The sequence below is a fragment of the Agelaius phoeniceus genome, chromosome 2 (genome assembly GCF_051311805.1).
Source record: "Agelaius phoeniceus isolate bAgePho1 chromosome 2, bAgePho1.hap1, whole genome shotgun sequence".
Classification (NCBI taxonomy): Eukaryota; Metazoa; Chordata; class Aves; order Passeriformes; family Icteridae; genus Agelaius; species Agelaius phoeniceus.
In genome coordinates, this window is record NC_135266.1 from 20,476,425 (window position 1) to 20,489,244 (window position 12,820).

The 12,820-nt window shown below is 37.1% G+C and overlaps 1 protein-coding gene across 3 annotated transcripts in view; it reads right to left on the reverse strand.

Moving 5' to 3' along the window:
* Positions 1 to 3,174: 3,174 nt before the first annotated feature.
* WWC3 (WWC family member 3) overlaps positions 3,175 to 12,820 on the reverse strand; it is a 100,024-nt gene continuing 90,378 nt past the window's right edge. For 2 of the 3 annotated variants that reach the window (XM_077173200.1, XM_054628030.2), the window contains exons 16-23: positions 12,642 to 12,809; positions 11,860 to 12,011; positions 11,040 to 11,199; positions 9,772 to 9,936; positions 8,624 to 8,716; positions 7,370 to 7,597; positions 6,501 to 6,628; positions 3,175 to 5,685 (exon numbers count right to left, since the gene is read on the reverse strand). In XM_077173200.1, the coding sequence (XP_077029315.1) occupies positions 5,619 to 5,685; positions 6,501 to 6,628; positions 7,370 to 7,597; positions 8,624 to 8,716; positions 9,772 to 9,936; positions 11,040 to 11,199; positions 11,860 to 12,011; positions 12,642 to 12,809 (1,161 nt within the window). In that variant the 3' untranslated portion in view covers positions 3,175 to 5,618. The remainder of the gene's footprint in view (positions 5,686 to 6,500; positions 6,629 to 7,369; positions 7,598 to 8,623; positions 8,717 to 9,771; positions 9,937 to 11,039; positions 11,200 to 11,859; positions 12,012 to 12,641; positions 12,810 to 12,820) is intronic. The other variant, XM_077173192.1, reaches the window with a different exon arrangement.

Genomic DNA, 12,820 nt, shown 5'->3' on the forward strand with positions numbered 1-12,820 from the left:
CCAGCTGCAATCCTGCGGGATTAGACCGCAAGCCTCTTTACCCTGCCCCGCCTGCTCCTCACCACTGGGACACTCCCTAACCTCAGCTAATCAGGCCTTCTGTGCATTTTTTATGCAACAGCACGACATTCAGGTTTTTCACGAGGTAAAAGCATAGGAAGTATGCTGTGTGCATGCCAGCAAGTATTCCTGGTGACTCGGCAGGCCAGGTTGCTGCTCTGTGAAATATGTAACACAGCAGCTTGGAAATGAGGCAAACTGCAATTTCACCATCCCTTGCATTTTTCTGGCACTGCGTTTATTTCAAGTTTATCCAAACTGACTTCCCTCCATCTTCTGTGTCAAATTCATGCTTTGCAAGCCTCCCTCAAAGGTTTCATCCTTGTTACCTTCACTTCTTAATTCTTCCCATCATCCATCCATCCATCCATCCATCCATCCATCCATCCATCCATCCATCCATCCATCCATCCATCCATCCATCCATCCACTTCTGCCTTTTCTTAATGCAACTGTCACGGCTTGAAAGATCCTCTCCTATATGCCAGGCTACTTTTCCTTTCCAAAACATCTGCTTAAGCTTCCCCAAATATTGAAAACCCAGAACTTCCTAAAATACTTTTTTGAAAAGGTAATTAGCCTTTCACATTTTGGTTAACTGTGTATAGCATCTCAACTGTAATCTTGGGGGTTTTGTTTTTGGGGTTTTTTCGTTGTTGTTGTGGTTGGTTTTGCGGGGTTTTGTGTTTTTTGAGAGGCAAGGAGAGTGTTTAAGAATTTTATCATACTCAGCAATTTATTTGATTTCTACAAGAAGGTAAGAATTGCCAAAGTTCTAACTGCACAGATTTTGTACACGCCACTAGGGCTGTATTCTGCAAGGCAGAGGTTGTAACTGTTCTTTCTGAAGACCCTGTACATGTTTGTACATGTGCAGTGTGTTCTATTTCAGGACATGCCCCTTACTGCTTACCTTTCCGTATTTGGATATTGTGCAGGCTGGTTTTACCCCTACAGGGAACCAGGCAGGGGCTTTGTGTTTCCAAGCAGATGCAACAGCTGAGTAGAAGGAGGTCTTGCACAAGCACCCATGAAAATACCCACAGGTGACTGAAGGCACATAAGTGACTTCCACTCACTTCAAAGTCCAAGGAATTCAGTTCTGGAAGACCTTTTTGTCCCAGTGTGCTTGAGCAGTAATTTATGGATGTGCCAGATATTTCTGATAGGAACTCCCCATGCAAAGCCACACACTGGATTTTACTGAGAAATATGAACACTTAGCTTGTTTTACCTGAAGTTCCCACACCTTTTCTGGAGCAAGAATCATGCCTTTAGAGAAGAGGTTTGATTCTGCCCTTCACACACAGCACTGCAGATCATTATCCTCTAGCACTCATAGATCAGTAACAGCCTCAGGCCTTCATAACCATGTCAGTGCAATGTGGAAAAGTTATACAAGTGCCAGCTTCCTGCCAGCATCTATTCTTTGTGTCCATTAAAATCAGTATTAATAGGTCAATTGAATTTGTGAAGGAAGCTAAACACTGAGCACTTGATTTATTTGCTTGATAATACAACTGTAATTTCCTTCAATCAGTTTATGAGAGGAAAATATGGAAAACAGGAAGCAGGAAGTAGCATTTTCTTGGTGAAATATCTACACCTGGGAACTTCCATGCCAAAGACACACACTTGAACACAAACACTTTGCCCTAGACAAAGAATAGTAATTTTGTGTGCTTAAAAAGTGAGAGTGTTAGGGTCTCAATCCTACATTTTTTTTCCTGGACAGACTTTCCTAAATTAATTTCCTGGTTTTATCTTGTCTATTACCAGCTGACCTCATTAAATATCCTACTGCAAGAACATTTTTAGTTGGATGGTCAAACTGCAGACAAACTAAAGGGACAGAATACCTGATTCTCTGCTGAAAATACAATAGATACCTATGCTCAAATATTAGAGATTTTCAGAAATTATAAGGAACCAGAACCAGCTCCTAAGAAGCTCCAAAATCCAAGAATATGGAGATTTTCCAAGGGCAAGCAAATGATTTAACTGACATTTACAGATTCCAAAACCAAATCAACTTTACTCCTTGGTATTTTCTTCCAATGCTACTCAATCGAGTGATCTCAGAGAAAAAAATACATTCTTCACATGATGTTTTAGACAAAGCTATTCTTGCTTTTGTTAGCCTGCAGTTTCTTCAGTCTCTCTGCAAATGCTTTTTCCTCTCAAAGATGTACAACACTATAGCCACAAAGAGTCAAAACAAGCTGTGATGGGCCCTCTTCTCCAAAAACCAAAAGACTGAGTTCATCTAACTCATTAAAAAATTATTCTTTTTATAACTGCACTTACCTTTAAGTCCTGCAAAGTGCTTAAAAGAACTGCAGCAAGAAATACAAACAAGACTTCCTGCTGACAAGAGAGAGCCCAACCCGACGTACCCATTACAGCGAGGCAGGGACGGTTGCCGTTCCAAACGCCTATTCCGAGCACACTGTTTAAAAATAACCTAAACTCTGTCATACCCCTGATGCCTTGCAAATACTGCAGGGACAGGAGTCACATGTCCTTGCTATGATTTTGCCTGTGCTCCTGCAGCTTAAGGTTGCAGAGGGAAACTGAGAAATGGCCGTCCTGTAATTATGCAGATTTAATGTTTCCTTTGTGAAAGCAGCAGTAGGCACCAGCCTAAAAAGAAAAGTCAACCAGTATTCTTCTGAGTGGTTTCCACCTTGGAATTAGTCATAAGCAAGATATTAATTAAGAACTAATAATGTCAACTTGCTTTCCATACTAATTTAGTAAGTGCAAATGTTTGTAATGAAAAAAGTCAGTTCAATGTGTTTTAAGTGGAGCTACCCAAGAATTCTGGGAATATTCAACTATGAACTTCTGATACAGCTGTCAACTTATCGTGAGTGATAAGCACATGGAAGAATATATCTGCCCTTCCTTACACTCTGTATCTCTTTCAGGTCTTAAGTATAACTCCTTTAGATCTTCAGTATCCCAGATTTTCTCTCTTACCTTTATTTGAAAACTCATTACATTAACCTAAATTACAGTGTTATTCAAAATACCATTTTTTTTTCATTAAATCATCAGGTATGTGGCAAATATAAAAGATTCAAGAAATATCTTTGATATAAAAGAAAACCCTTTTTCTGTTTATGGCAAATTATTTTATTTTATAGAAGAAATACTTTCAAATAATACAAAAATGACACAATCATACAGAACTGTGACAAAACAAGAGAGATGAATACTGAATATGATAACTCATTACCACATCAAGACAGAACTCATTATAGCAGTCAGAATCACAGACCCACAAGATACACTGACAACATCTCACAGCAGTCACAATTTAAAAACCCCCTGACAGAGAGACCACTGGACACTGCCCCTTGGTTATAGTCACAGAACAATTCAGGGTGGAAACAAGGTCCCTACCCCACTCCCTGCTCAAAGCAGGCCTGATGTGACAAGGATGCTCTGGGCTATATCCAGTTAAGTCCTCACTCATCCACCCTATGGACAGAGTGCTCCACCTCTCTGCACAACCTCTTCCAGTACCTGACCAGCCTCACAGGAACATGGTGTTGTCTGTTCTTAATACACAGCAAGCACTTCTGGTGTCACTGCATGGTAACTTTGGATAAACACTACTGTGTGACAGCCTCCCCTGGAAATGAGAAACAAAATTCTGACTAACTGGTCTTTCAAAGTAATGAGCACTGAAAAGCTTGCTGGCCCTAGACTTTTACCCAAACACTACAAATTTCTCACATGATTTGGTTTTTATCTGCATAGTTTCTGAATAAGTCTAGTTGTGCCCAAGGAACCCAATGTCATCCACCAAAACTTACAGGCAAAACAGGCTTCAGGATGAATAGCACAATAAATGCTAAATATACTTAATTCCATATAAATTGCTATATGATTGTAACACTTGATGCCTGTAATGACTATAGGCCATATTAGGAAACAGGAAATACTACCTTAAATGGTTGTGTTTATTAACATTTATGCTTACAATCTTTTTTCCCCGTTACTTTTTGCCTCAGTGTGGATAACTAAAAGTAACTCAATTTCTCTTCCAGGTTTTCCTGACCTTTGACAAGGTAGCAGAGTCTAAGTTCTTGAAACTTACAAAGAAAACTTACTTACAGAATATTTGAAAATATTCTGATTGGTTTGTTTGTTTTTTGGCCCTTGTTCTGATTTCCTGACATAGAAAACTCTGGAACCAATTTGAACTTTAATTAAGAGACAACATGATCTTCCTTTGGGGATATTCCAGTAATTTGCAAAATCAGTCTTGTGTTGGGCACCTCTCTTTGCAGGTAATGTATAATTAGGAAAATATGAGAAACTCTATTATAGTAGCTTAGTAAAGAAGTATTTTTACATACTTGCAGGATGCAAGGACACAAAACTGGCATTCTCGGGAATTTGGGGTGACAGTCTTTCATTAAAATGGATGGTTACAAATAAAATTATTTCTTACCAGATTTTAGCTGGTCCAACTAGCAATCAAGTGAGCTGTACCTTCCAGAATTATACACCTTCCTCCTGGAAAGTGTCACTGTTCAACAGAACTTATTTGCAGTAACCACAAAGCACATCCTTTAGGATGAACATGTGTTTAAACACCCTTACTTAAAGCAGCTGCTTTCTGAAATCAGAACATATGTGCTTTCCTGAATCAGATGAGAATCTGTAGAACTGTAGAAATTACTGTAATAGTCCATTAGCAGGCTATCCACACAGCTAGCTCAAACTGCTCCTTAAATTCCCTTTTCATTAAACAGTAAAACAAAGACCTGTCACCCTTTTCCTTCCCCCGTTTAAACTGAGGATCTAGTTAAGAATATAAAGATACTTTAGACACAACAGAAATGAAAACAATCTATTAGTGCACAGTAAGAACATGCAAATGAATTCTGCAACGTTTAGCATCACTTCTAATTAGTGTTTAACACATTGCAGGTGATAATATTTTGCTATAACACAGACAGTGCTAAAGAATACAATGTACATAATAAGCTACAGATAATAAAGCTGAAAAAGTGACAATTTTAGAACATAGTATTTTCATTTCAGGTATCAGAAACAAAACCAGCTCAATGGTTCCATTCTACTGTATGACAAATACTGAGGAACAAAATTTCAGTCTTAAAATACATCTTAAAGTAGGTATTTTCCTTCAAGGAAAAAAGGCACTATAAATAAATTACACTACAGTGAATTTGCCTGAACTCACTTTGTTTCTGTCTTCCAGCCTTTAAGTCAAATAAAACAGCATAAAAACTGTACACGCTCTTAACAGGATAGTCGATCTTTTATAAAATAAGTTGTTTTCAGAGATGTCAGTTTCACAACAAGGAAAAACCAAGCCTTGTTGCAGTCGCTATTATAAAATATATATGTATATATATTTATATATATGTTTTTGTTTATGTTTAATTTTTTTAACTTTTTTTATTTTTTACAAAACGTGTATATTAGCTTTTGCACATTTTTTTTTAAAGAAACTTGTCTAATCTAAGAACTTCATTAAAATAAAAGCGATAAATACTTCATGTTTACAATGCAACATGTCATACATCATCAGCTGGCAGAGGAGGTATGTTAATCCTTGGTCTTGTAAAAAAAGCTATCTTCTCTCTGTGACCAAAGCAAGAGAAAAAAGAAGTAAATAAAATTATGCCTATGTTCCCCCTTCTCCCCACAAGAACATGGTTTCTTTACTCTGGTTAATGGTTAGTATTTGTTATTTATGTACTGAACTGGCCTTTTATTTGAGTACAACAAACTTCCAAAAGCTACTAAACCTCACTAGACACTTCTGGCAACATTCCATTGAAGACAATTACTATTTTTAAAAACCTGGGTGGAAGCTCTATATAACTCACTGAACTTCAGTCATAGTTAATTGTAGAAAGGTTTCACGGGACAAGTTCTGCAATGCAAAGTTCACCCTTCTATGTTTTGCAAATAATGTCTACAAAAAAGAAGGGGAAAAAAAGATGGCAACTCTGGAAACAGAATCCAAAGAAAAGGCTTATTGAAAGAAAATTCCAGTATTACTGAGTAATTCTTAGGGAGTGTGTTACTAACAATTTATCTGTATTACATTAAACAGATTATTTATGTCCACAGGCTTGTATTGAAGAACTGGACTTCACAGCAACTAGGCTAAGTTGGAAGAATCACCTAAGCTATGCTTATGTTTGAAGCTTTTTTTTTTTGTCATGTATACTAGAATTGTAACACTGCAATTTTACCTTAGCTTTGGCTCTTTTGCAGAACAAAGCATTCAGAAAGAACTCATGTCCAAATCCAGATACAGTTTAAAATTACTGGTTAATTACTTGTGATTAAAATCAAAAGAGACACAAAATTTAAGCTAAATGTTTCAGAAGGCTTTAACCAGATTAATGAACTGTTGTTAAGTTATTTCAGTATGCATTACCACTTACCTAAAAGTCTGCACCTGAATAGGTTCTTTCTGATTTTGCCCACGCAACTGGTATATTTCTTTTGATGCTTTCTTTAGCATCTTTTCAGCTACTTGCTCTTGATGATGTTCAAATTTGGTCTGCCTGGTCTGAAAACAAGAACATAATGCTTAAAAAGGCCATGTGAATGAATAAAACACAAGAATATTCACAGTTAAAAGAATGGATGTTTTTCCCCACCCACCATAGTGAAACCACACTAGTACACTGTCTGAAATAGCTGATCATCTAAGAACTATAAATGCAAAAGACTGAGTTGTTTCATTTATTAATGCTCTTCAGAAAGACATGTAATAAATTAACAAAATTTACTGCACACAGATCTGTCAAACAAGACCTTACTATAAATTTGGAACCAGTTTTTGTCTCTGATAATCCAATGTCAATTTTGTCTGTTGAGCAGTTTTGCTACCTTTTTCTACAACTTCTTTCTCCAAGAACAGGAAAAAAAAATTACATAGGGAACATTCCAAATACTTGTAAAAGAATAAGTATCAAATCAGCAAAATTTCTTTTAAATACCACAAGAAATAAAATTATTGAAGTTCTAATAACAAATACCTAAACAAAAACAAATTAACAACAAATAAACAAAAATCCAAAACAAAACATGCCACTGGCAAACAGTGCCATTCTCCAAAAATTGTCCTCAAATAAATACACAGTTTGGTAATAATCAATTTTTATTGTGCTAACTTCAAGAATATAAAAGAAACATTCACTGTTTGAGATTCTGCACAAACAGCTCTTTAGACATCTTTATCAAAATGAAGACACTTTGAAACAAGAAGTTTCTGAGCAAACTGAGTGCTTGTGTCATATTACCATACCTGCCTTTCTGCTTCCTTCAGCAAGTTTCGGAATCTCTCATCCCGAAGGACCCAGTGGGGTAAATCCGTCTGCCCTCGGAGCTGGGCGTCTTCCAGGCGCTGTCTCAACTCCCTTAGGACACAGATCTCCTCGTTCAGCTGTCTCTGTCGAGTTCTGGATGCCTGGAGATCCAGCTCCAGGTCTAAGGATGTCCTTGCCATGAGTTCAGCCAAAGATGATCTGCAGGACTGTTGAGTTATTAGGATTCAAAGAAAATGCACAATATATTACTCCCAACATAGTTTACTGGTCTGTCTTTAACTCTATAACCATACATATGCTGTACTTACTTCACACACAAAGTCTGTCCCAAAGGAAGTTTTGGAAATTATTTACATCCCCCAGAGAAGGCTAGATAATGTAGTACAGAAAACCCTATAGCAAAATTTTTCAATTAATACCTTCTATTACTTCCTTTTAGAGTTTTCTTTCAACTTACAAATATTTACCTAATGAAGTTTATGGACTAAAATTCCATGTTATGATGATAATAAAAGAGATGCAATAGGAAAAACTCAATGACATCAGAAAAATACTGTTCTGAGCAAGATTCCTCTTAAAGAGCTTCATTCAATATTGGTTTTAAGATACATTCTGAATCAAAATGGGAGGCATGGCTGTCTACCTGCCTACACCAGCAAGGCACTACCTTCTGCTAACCAGACTATTTTATGTCATTTATATACACAACATTAATGCCTCATCTCCCCTTCTCTGCCCACTTGTTTGACAGCAGGAGGGGTGGCATGGGGGCAAAAGGAGAGCTTAACCTATTCATTCCTGAATACTTGGGTCTCAAACACTGTTATTTGTTAGGCTGTATGGGAGGGGAGTTGCATGTCTTAATGTCACATTCACACACATCTTTGAATCTGCACCCTGCACCATGAACTAGATTTGAAAGATTTTGAAAGAAACTTTACATCTAAATCAATATGAATTCAGTCCCCATTAAACTAATTTTCATCTGCCATTCTTTTTTCCCCTTCTTTAAAATTGGTCACAACTTTATTTTACTTTTTTATGTCCACCTTTTAGCTTAGAAAGTCCAAAACAAACCCAAAACATGCACCCTGCCCCAATTACATTGCAGAAGTTTTGTACATTTCCTGCAAGGATCAGAATGTACCTGCAGACATCTAAAGCTCTCAAGTATAGAAGTACCATTGTTGTAGCAACTTCATGAAAGCTGAAGGTGATTTTCCTGGGCATACCTGCTTGTAGCGCAGAGTCCGCCTCTCCAAGGTGTTCCGGACAAAGGGCGACTTCCTTGGCAGGGTTGAACTGTCACTGTCACTGCGATACAGCTGATTAGAAAAGACATTGAAAATAAAGGTGGCTTGCAAGATCATCTTCATTATAAAATTTGGGTTGTTAATTTTTTTTTTAAAGTTATTTATAAACATTTATATATAACAATGCTCATATGGTAGTTACAATAATTCAAGAAAACTTACAAACTATCAATGTTTTACAGATAAGTTTCTATTCTACTAAATATCCAAGACAATCTAACCTAAAAAAAAAAAGAGTGAGGGAGGACTCAAAAGCAATATTTCATCTTAAAACATGAACTGTCACAGGTGCAAACAATACAGTCTCCCACTTTCTCCTCACATCTGATTTTAAGTAAGTGCAGGTTAAGTGAGCACAGAATTTAAAAATCATTTCCTGAATTTTCAAACTCAAGATCTCAGAAGCTTATAAAAAAGTACAATCAAAGCTATGGTAATATTGCCAAGCCAATACCCATGTATTGATCTGCAATACTATGAGCCAACTGTTTATAAGTCTTCTGCCACTGAACACTGCAAACAATAAATGTGACCTTGAAAATGTTGTGCTGGTCCTCAATTACTTGCACCAGTGCACCCAGGAATCCTATGTCCCACAGTAACAGGCACCTTATGACTGATATTCATGACAGCAATCAGAGTCATATGAATATTTATGTAATGGCCCTAAGATTAAGCATTCAGTGCCCTTTTTCAAACTTTTATGTATGTGAAAATTAAACACAGCTTTAAGCTAACTGCTTATACACCTCATTACATAGCATTGTAAAATCAACCACCCACATCTAACATCTAAAGTTGCCAGAGAAAAGAGCTTAACACCTAACTTATCATACATTCTTGCATTTCAAATTAAATCCATCCAGGTAAAAGCACTTAAAAAAGAGTCAGGGAAGCTCTTCCCCACTGTATTGTTTAAGTTCAATTAAAGATTATTCATTAGTATTAAAAAGTAATATATGTCTCTTATAAATGCAATGAAATCTTATAGTGAAATTATCAAAAAATGTACAATATGCTTGTGTGTGGAGACCCCTTCCCCCTCCTCCTTCTCAAGCTTTACTCACTCTGCAAACATATTGACTCCGTGCTCCAGGCGAAAAGGTCTGGGAGCGAACAATTGTGCTACTGCGAACAAAAGCAGAACCCCGTGGCCTGCGGCTGGTTCTCTCTTTTGGAAGAATAGCAACTTCTTCAGGAAACAGATCCTCAGTGTTTGTTTCCTTATCCACCTAAAATTTCAACAAAGGACATTTTTTTGTTTCTTTCTTATTTTCTTTCTCCTAGCAAAGACAATCAGACATTTCAACAATATCAAAAGCAAACAATTTGCCCTGCTAGCTAGATTCAAATTTTAATGAGCATTGAGAGGATGTAGAAGTTTTAAAACTGGGTCATTCAAAATTGTGAGATTACCTTTCCAGAAGCCTTTGCTGGAGCAGTCACAATTAAGAGATGCAGTTATATCACAGCTACAGAGCACAAGGACTGTATTCAGGATTGGCAATTGGGCATTACCCAAACTACCACCTGATCTCCAGCCTCAACAGAAATAAACTGAGTCACCTTTCAGTAAGCACAGTGACTCTGAAGCAACCACTTCAAAACTACAGGAGCTTAAATGAAGACAAGGAAGAAAAAAAGAACTGAAAGACTGTTCACACAATTATACAAGAAGACTAAAATATTCAGAAAGACAGAAAACACAGGCTACTCTAGCAAATCTTTCAAAGTTTCAGAAAACTCACTCCTCCCTAAGAGGTGTGATCCTTGCTAAAGGCAACACAAACAGCTTATGTTCCTCCACTTCAATGGAAGTCTGCTGATTTCAACTTCTGAAGGATTATTTTCAAAATATTTTAAGTACATCAGTTTCAGCACAATTATTCCATGTTATTGTAAAACTGAAATAGTAATGCAAGTCCTAAAACTTCTTTCTTTACAATTCCTTTAAAAATTCTTATAGAAATAAGAGCACTGGAATTGGATCATGATCTTTTCTGTTAAAATTTCAGGTAAATGCAGAAATTGATACAAGTGCCTATTTATAGATTAGATAAAGGCCACAGTAAAAAGTTTTCCTTTTGATATAAAAACCAAATTCTGTTGAGAAGTAAGTAGTAAGAAAATAAAAAATTCCCAGCCCTAAAGAGTGAACTTCTACCAACTCAACAGCCATACAGCTGTCACAAAGTCAGCACTCATATGGAGTTGCCAATGACATTGCTGACTCTTTCCTCTCCTGCCCAACTCAGACTCCAACTCCAGGCACAGCAGTAGCTCACTGTGCCAGGCAGGGTGGCAGTTTGCATGCTGCAGGGTCTTCTCTCCTTACCTTCAGTGGTGGAGGCTGCATTTTTCCAGAACCGTACTGGCCTGCTGGAGCTGCAAACACGTGCCCAGCTAACGGATCCCCACAGAATGGCTCTGGATAGGGAGGACTAGTCTGGGTACAATTACTGCATCCACTGTCAACAGACTCTGCTTGCCAGCTCCTAAAGTCAGAACATCACAATAATTTTGCAGGTGTTAAAAAATATCATGCAATTATGCGTTACATTTATGTATTACATTATCTAAGCCCGTTTATAATTTTAGAGTATTATTTCTCCAATAAAAATACAGTATTTTCAACAGGAGAACAGAGCACACTTGCATTTCTGCAAATGCAAATAAGCAAATACATTTCACAGAAAAAAATTCACCTTCCCTAATTTTCTTAAGGCATGTGTTCTGGTCTTTGTAACAGTACTAAGAAAGCAATAACAAAAAGAATAAGAAAAGTCATGTAACAAACCAGGACTATCACTAGGAATGTCTCGTGTCACCACTAAATTTTATTTACTTTTTCTTAATACAAGGCTGTTATAAACTCATTACAGTTGCCTCCCTAGCAAAGTTTATGTTTGATATAAAGTTTCCCCACTCCCCAAATTCCCTTAATTCAACCTATTCAAGCTATTCAAATAAGGTTTCCTCCTGTTTGCAGATCATGACATAATAGAATGTTATACTTGTAGCACTAACAGGAAGCAAATCTCAAAATAAAAACCTACTGTTTTTCCTGTTTTATTTCAGATTATACCCATAGTGAAAATATCTTTGAGGAAATATTCATTATTATCTGTTTGATGAGGTATTTAAACCATTTTTACCTTTCTGATATGGCTTCTGCCTGATCTTCTTTTCTTTCCATCTCCAAGATTTCCTCCTCTGTATACTCCAATTTCACTCTCTCTTCTGCCAGCTCTCTCTCAACTGCTTCCAGCTGGGCAGTGGTCCTAGCTAACAGGGCTGTCACTGCATCCTGAAAGGAAAAATAGACTTTAATTAAATCTGTTTGGACAAACCAATGTATTTAATGTGTATTATTCAAAGAAAAAATAAAAACAAAGCCATCATATGTTCCTTAAAAAACAAAACAAAAAACCAAACCACCACCAAAAAAATCTGTCTTGAATCTTAACGATCAAAAGTATGTGGTGTTCAACTTGTCACAGAAACTGGGCAGACTTTACTTGACTGTGGAGCATCACCCACAAGTTAGGTCAAAAGAGACCCCTGCAGGTCACCTAGTCTGATGTGCTGCCCAAAGCTAGCAAGGCATCATAGTCAGGCTGTCCAGAGCCCAGTCAAGGGCTGAAAACATCTTCAAGAATGAAAATTACCCAACCTTTCTTGACAATCTCTTCCAGTGCAATGGCAGAAATTTTTCATGTGTTTTAGTTAAACTGGAAACATGCATATAGGGTACTATTTCAAGCATCTGCCCAGACATGATCTGGTTTTCAATTAGTCTTCTAAAATCTAGTTCTTGCCCCAAGAGTTAAATTAAGTTATTAGTTCCCATGATAAGTCAAAAACCTGCACCCAAGGTAAGATCACAATCACCCTGCTGTTCAAACAAAGTAAACAAATCATTTTTTTAGAGCCATACTGTTTTAACTGTAGTTACATTTCCAGAAGACTGAGGAATACTGTCTTCACATTGGTTTTTGGTCTTTGCTCTCTGGGGCTCAGAACCAGTGAAGATCTGAACAGGGTACCAGTGAAGCTGCATCTCACCAGAACTCTCTGCATCAGTCAGGTTTATCTGAGCAATGCCCTGTAAAAAAA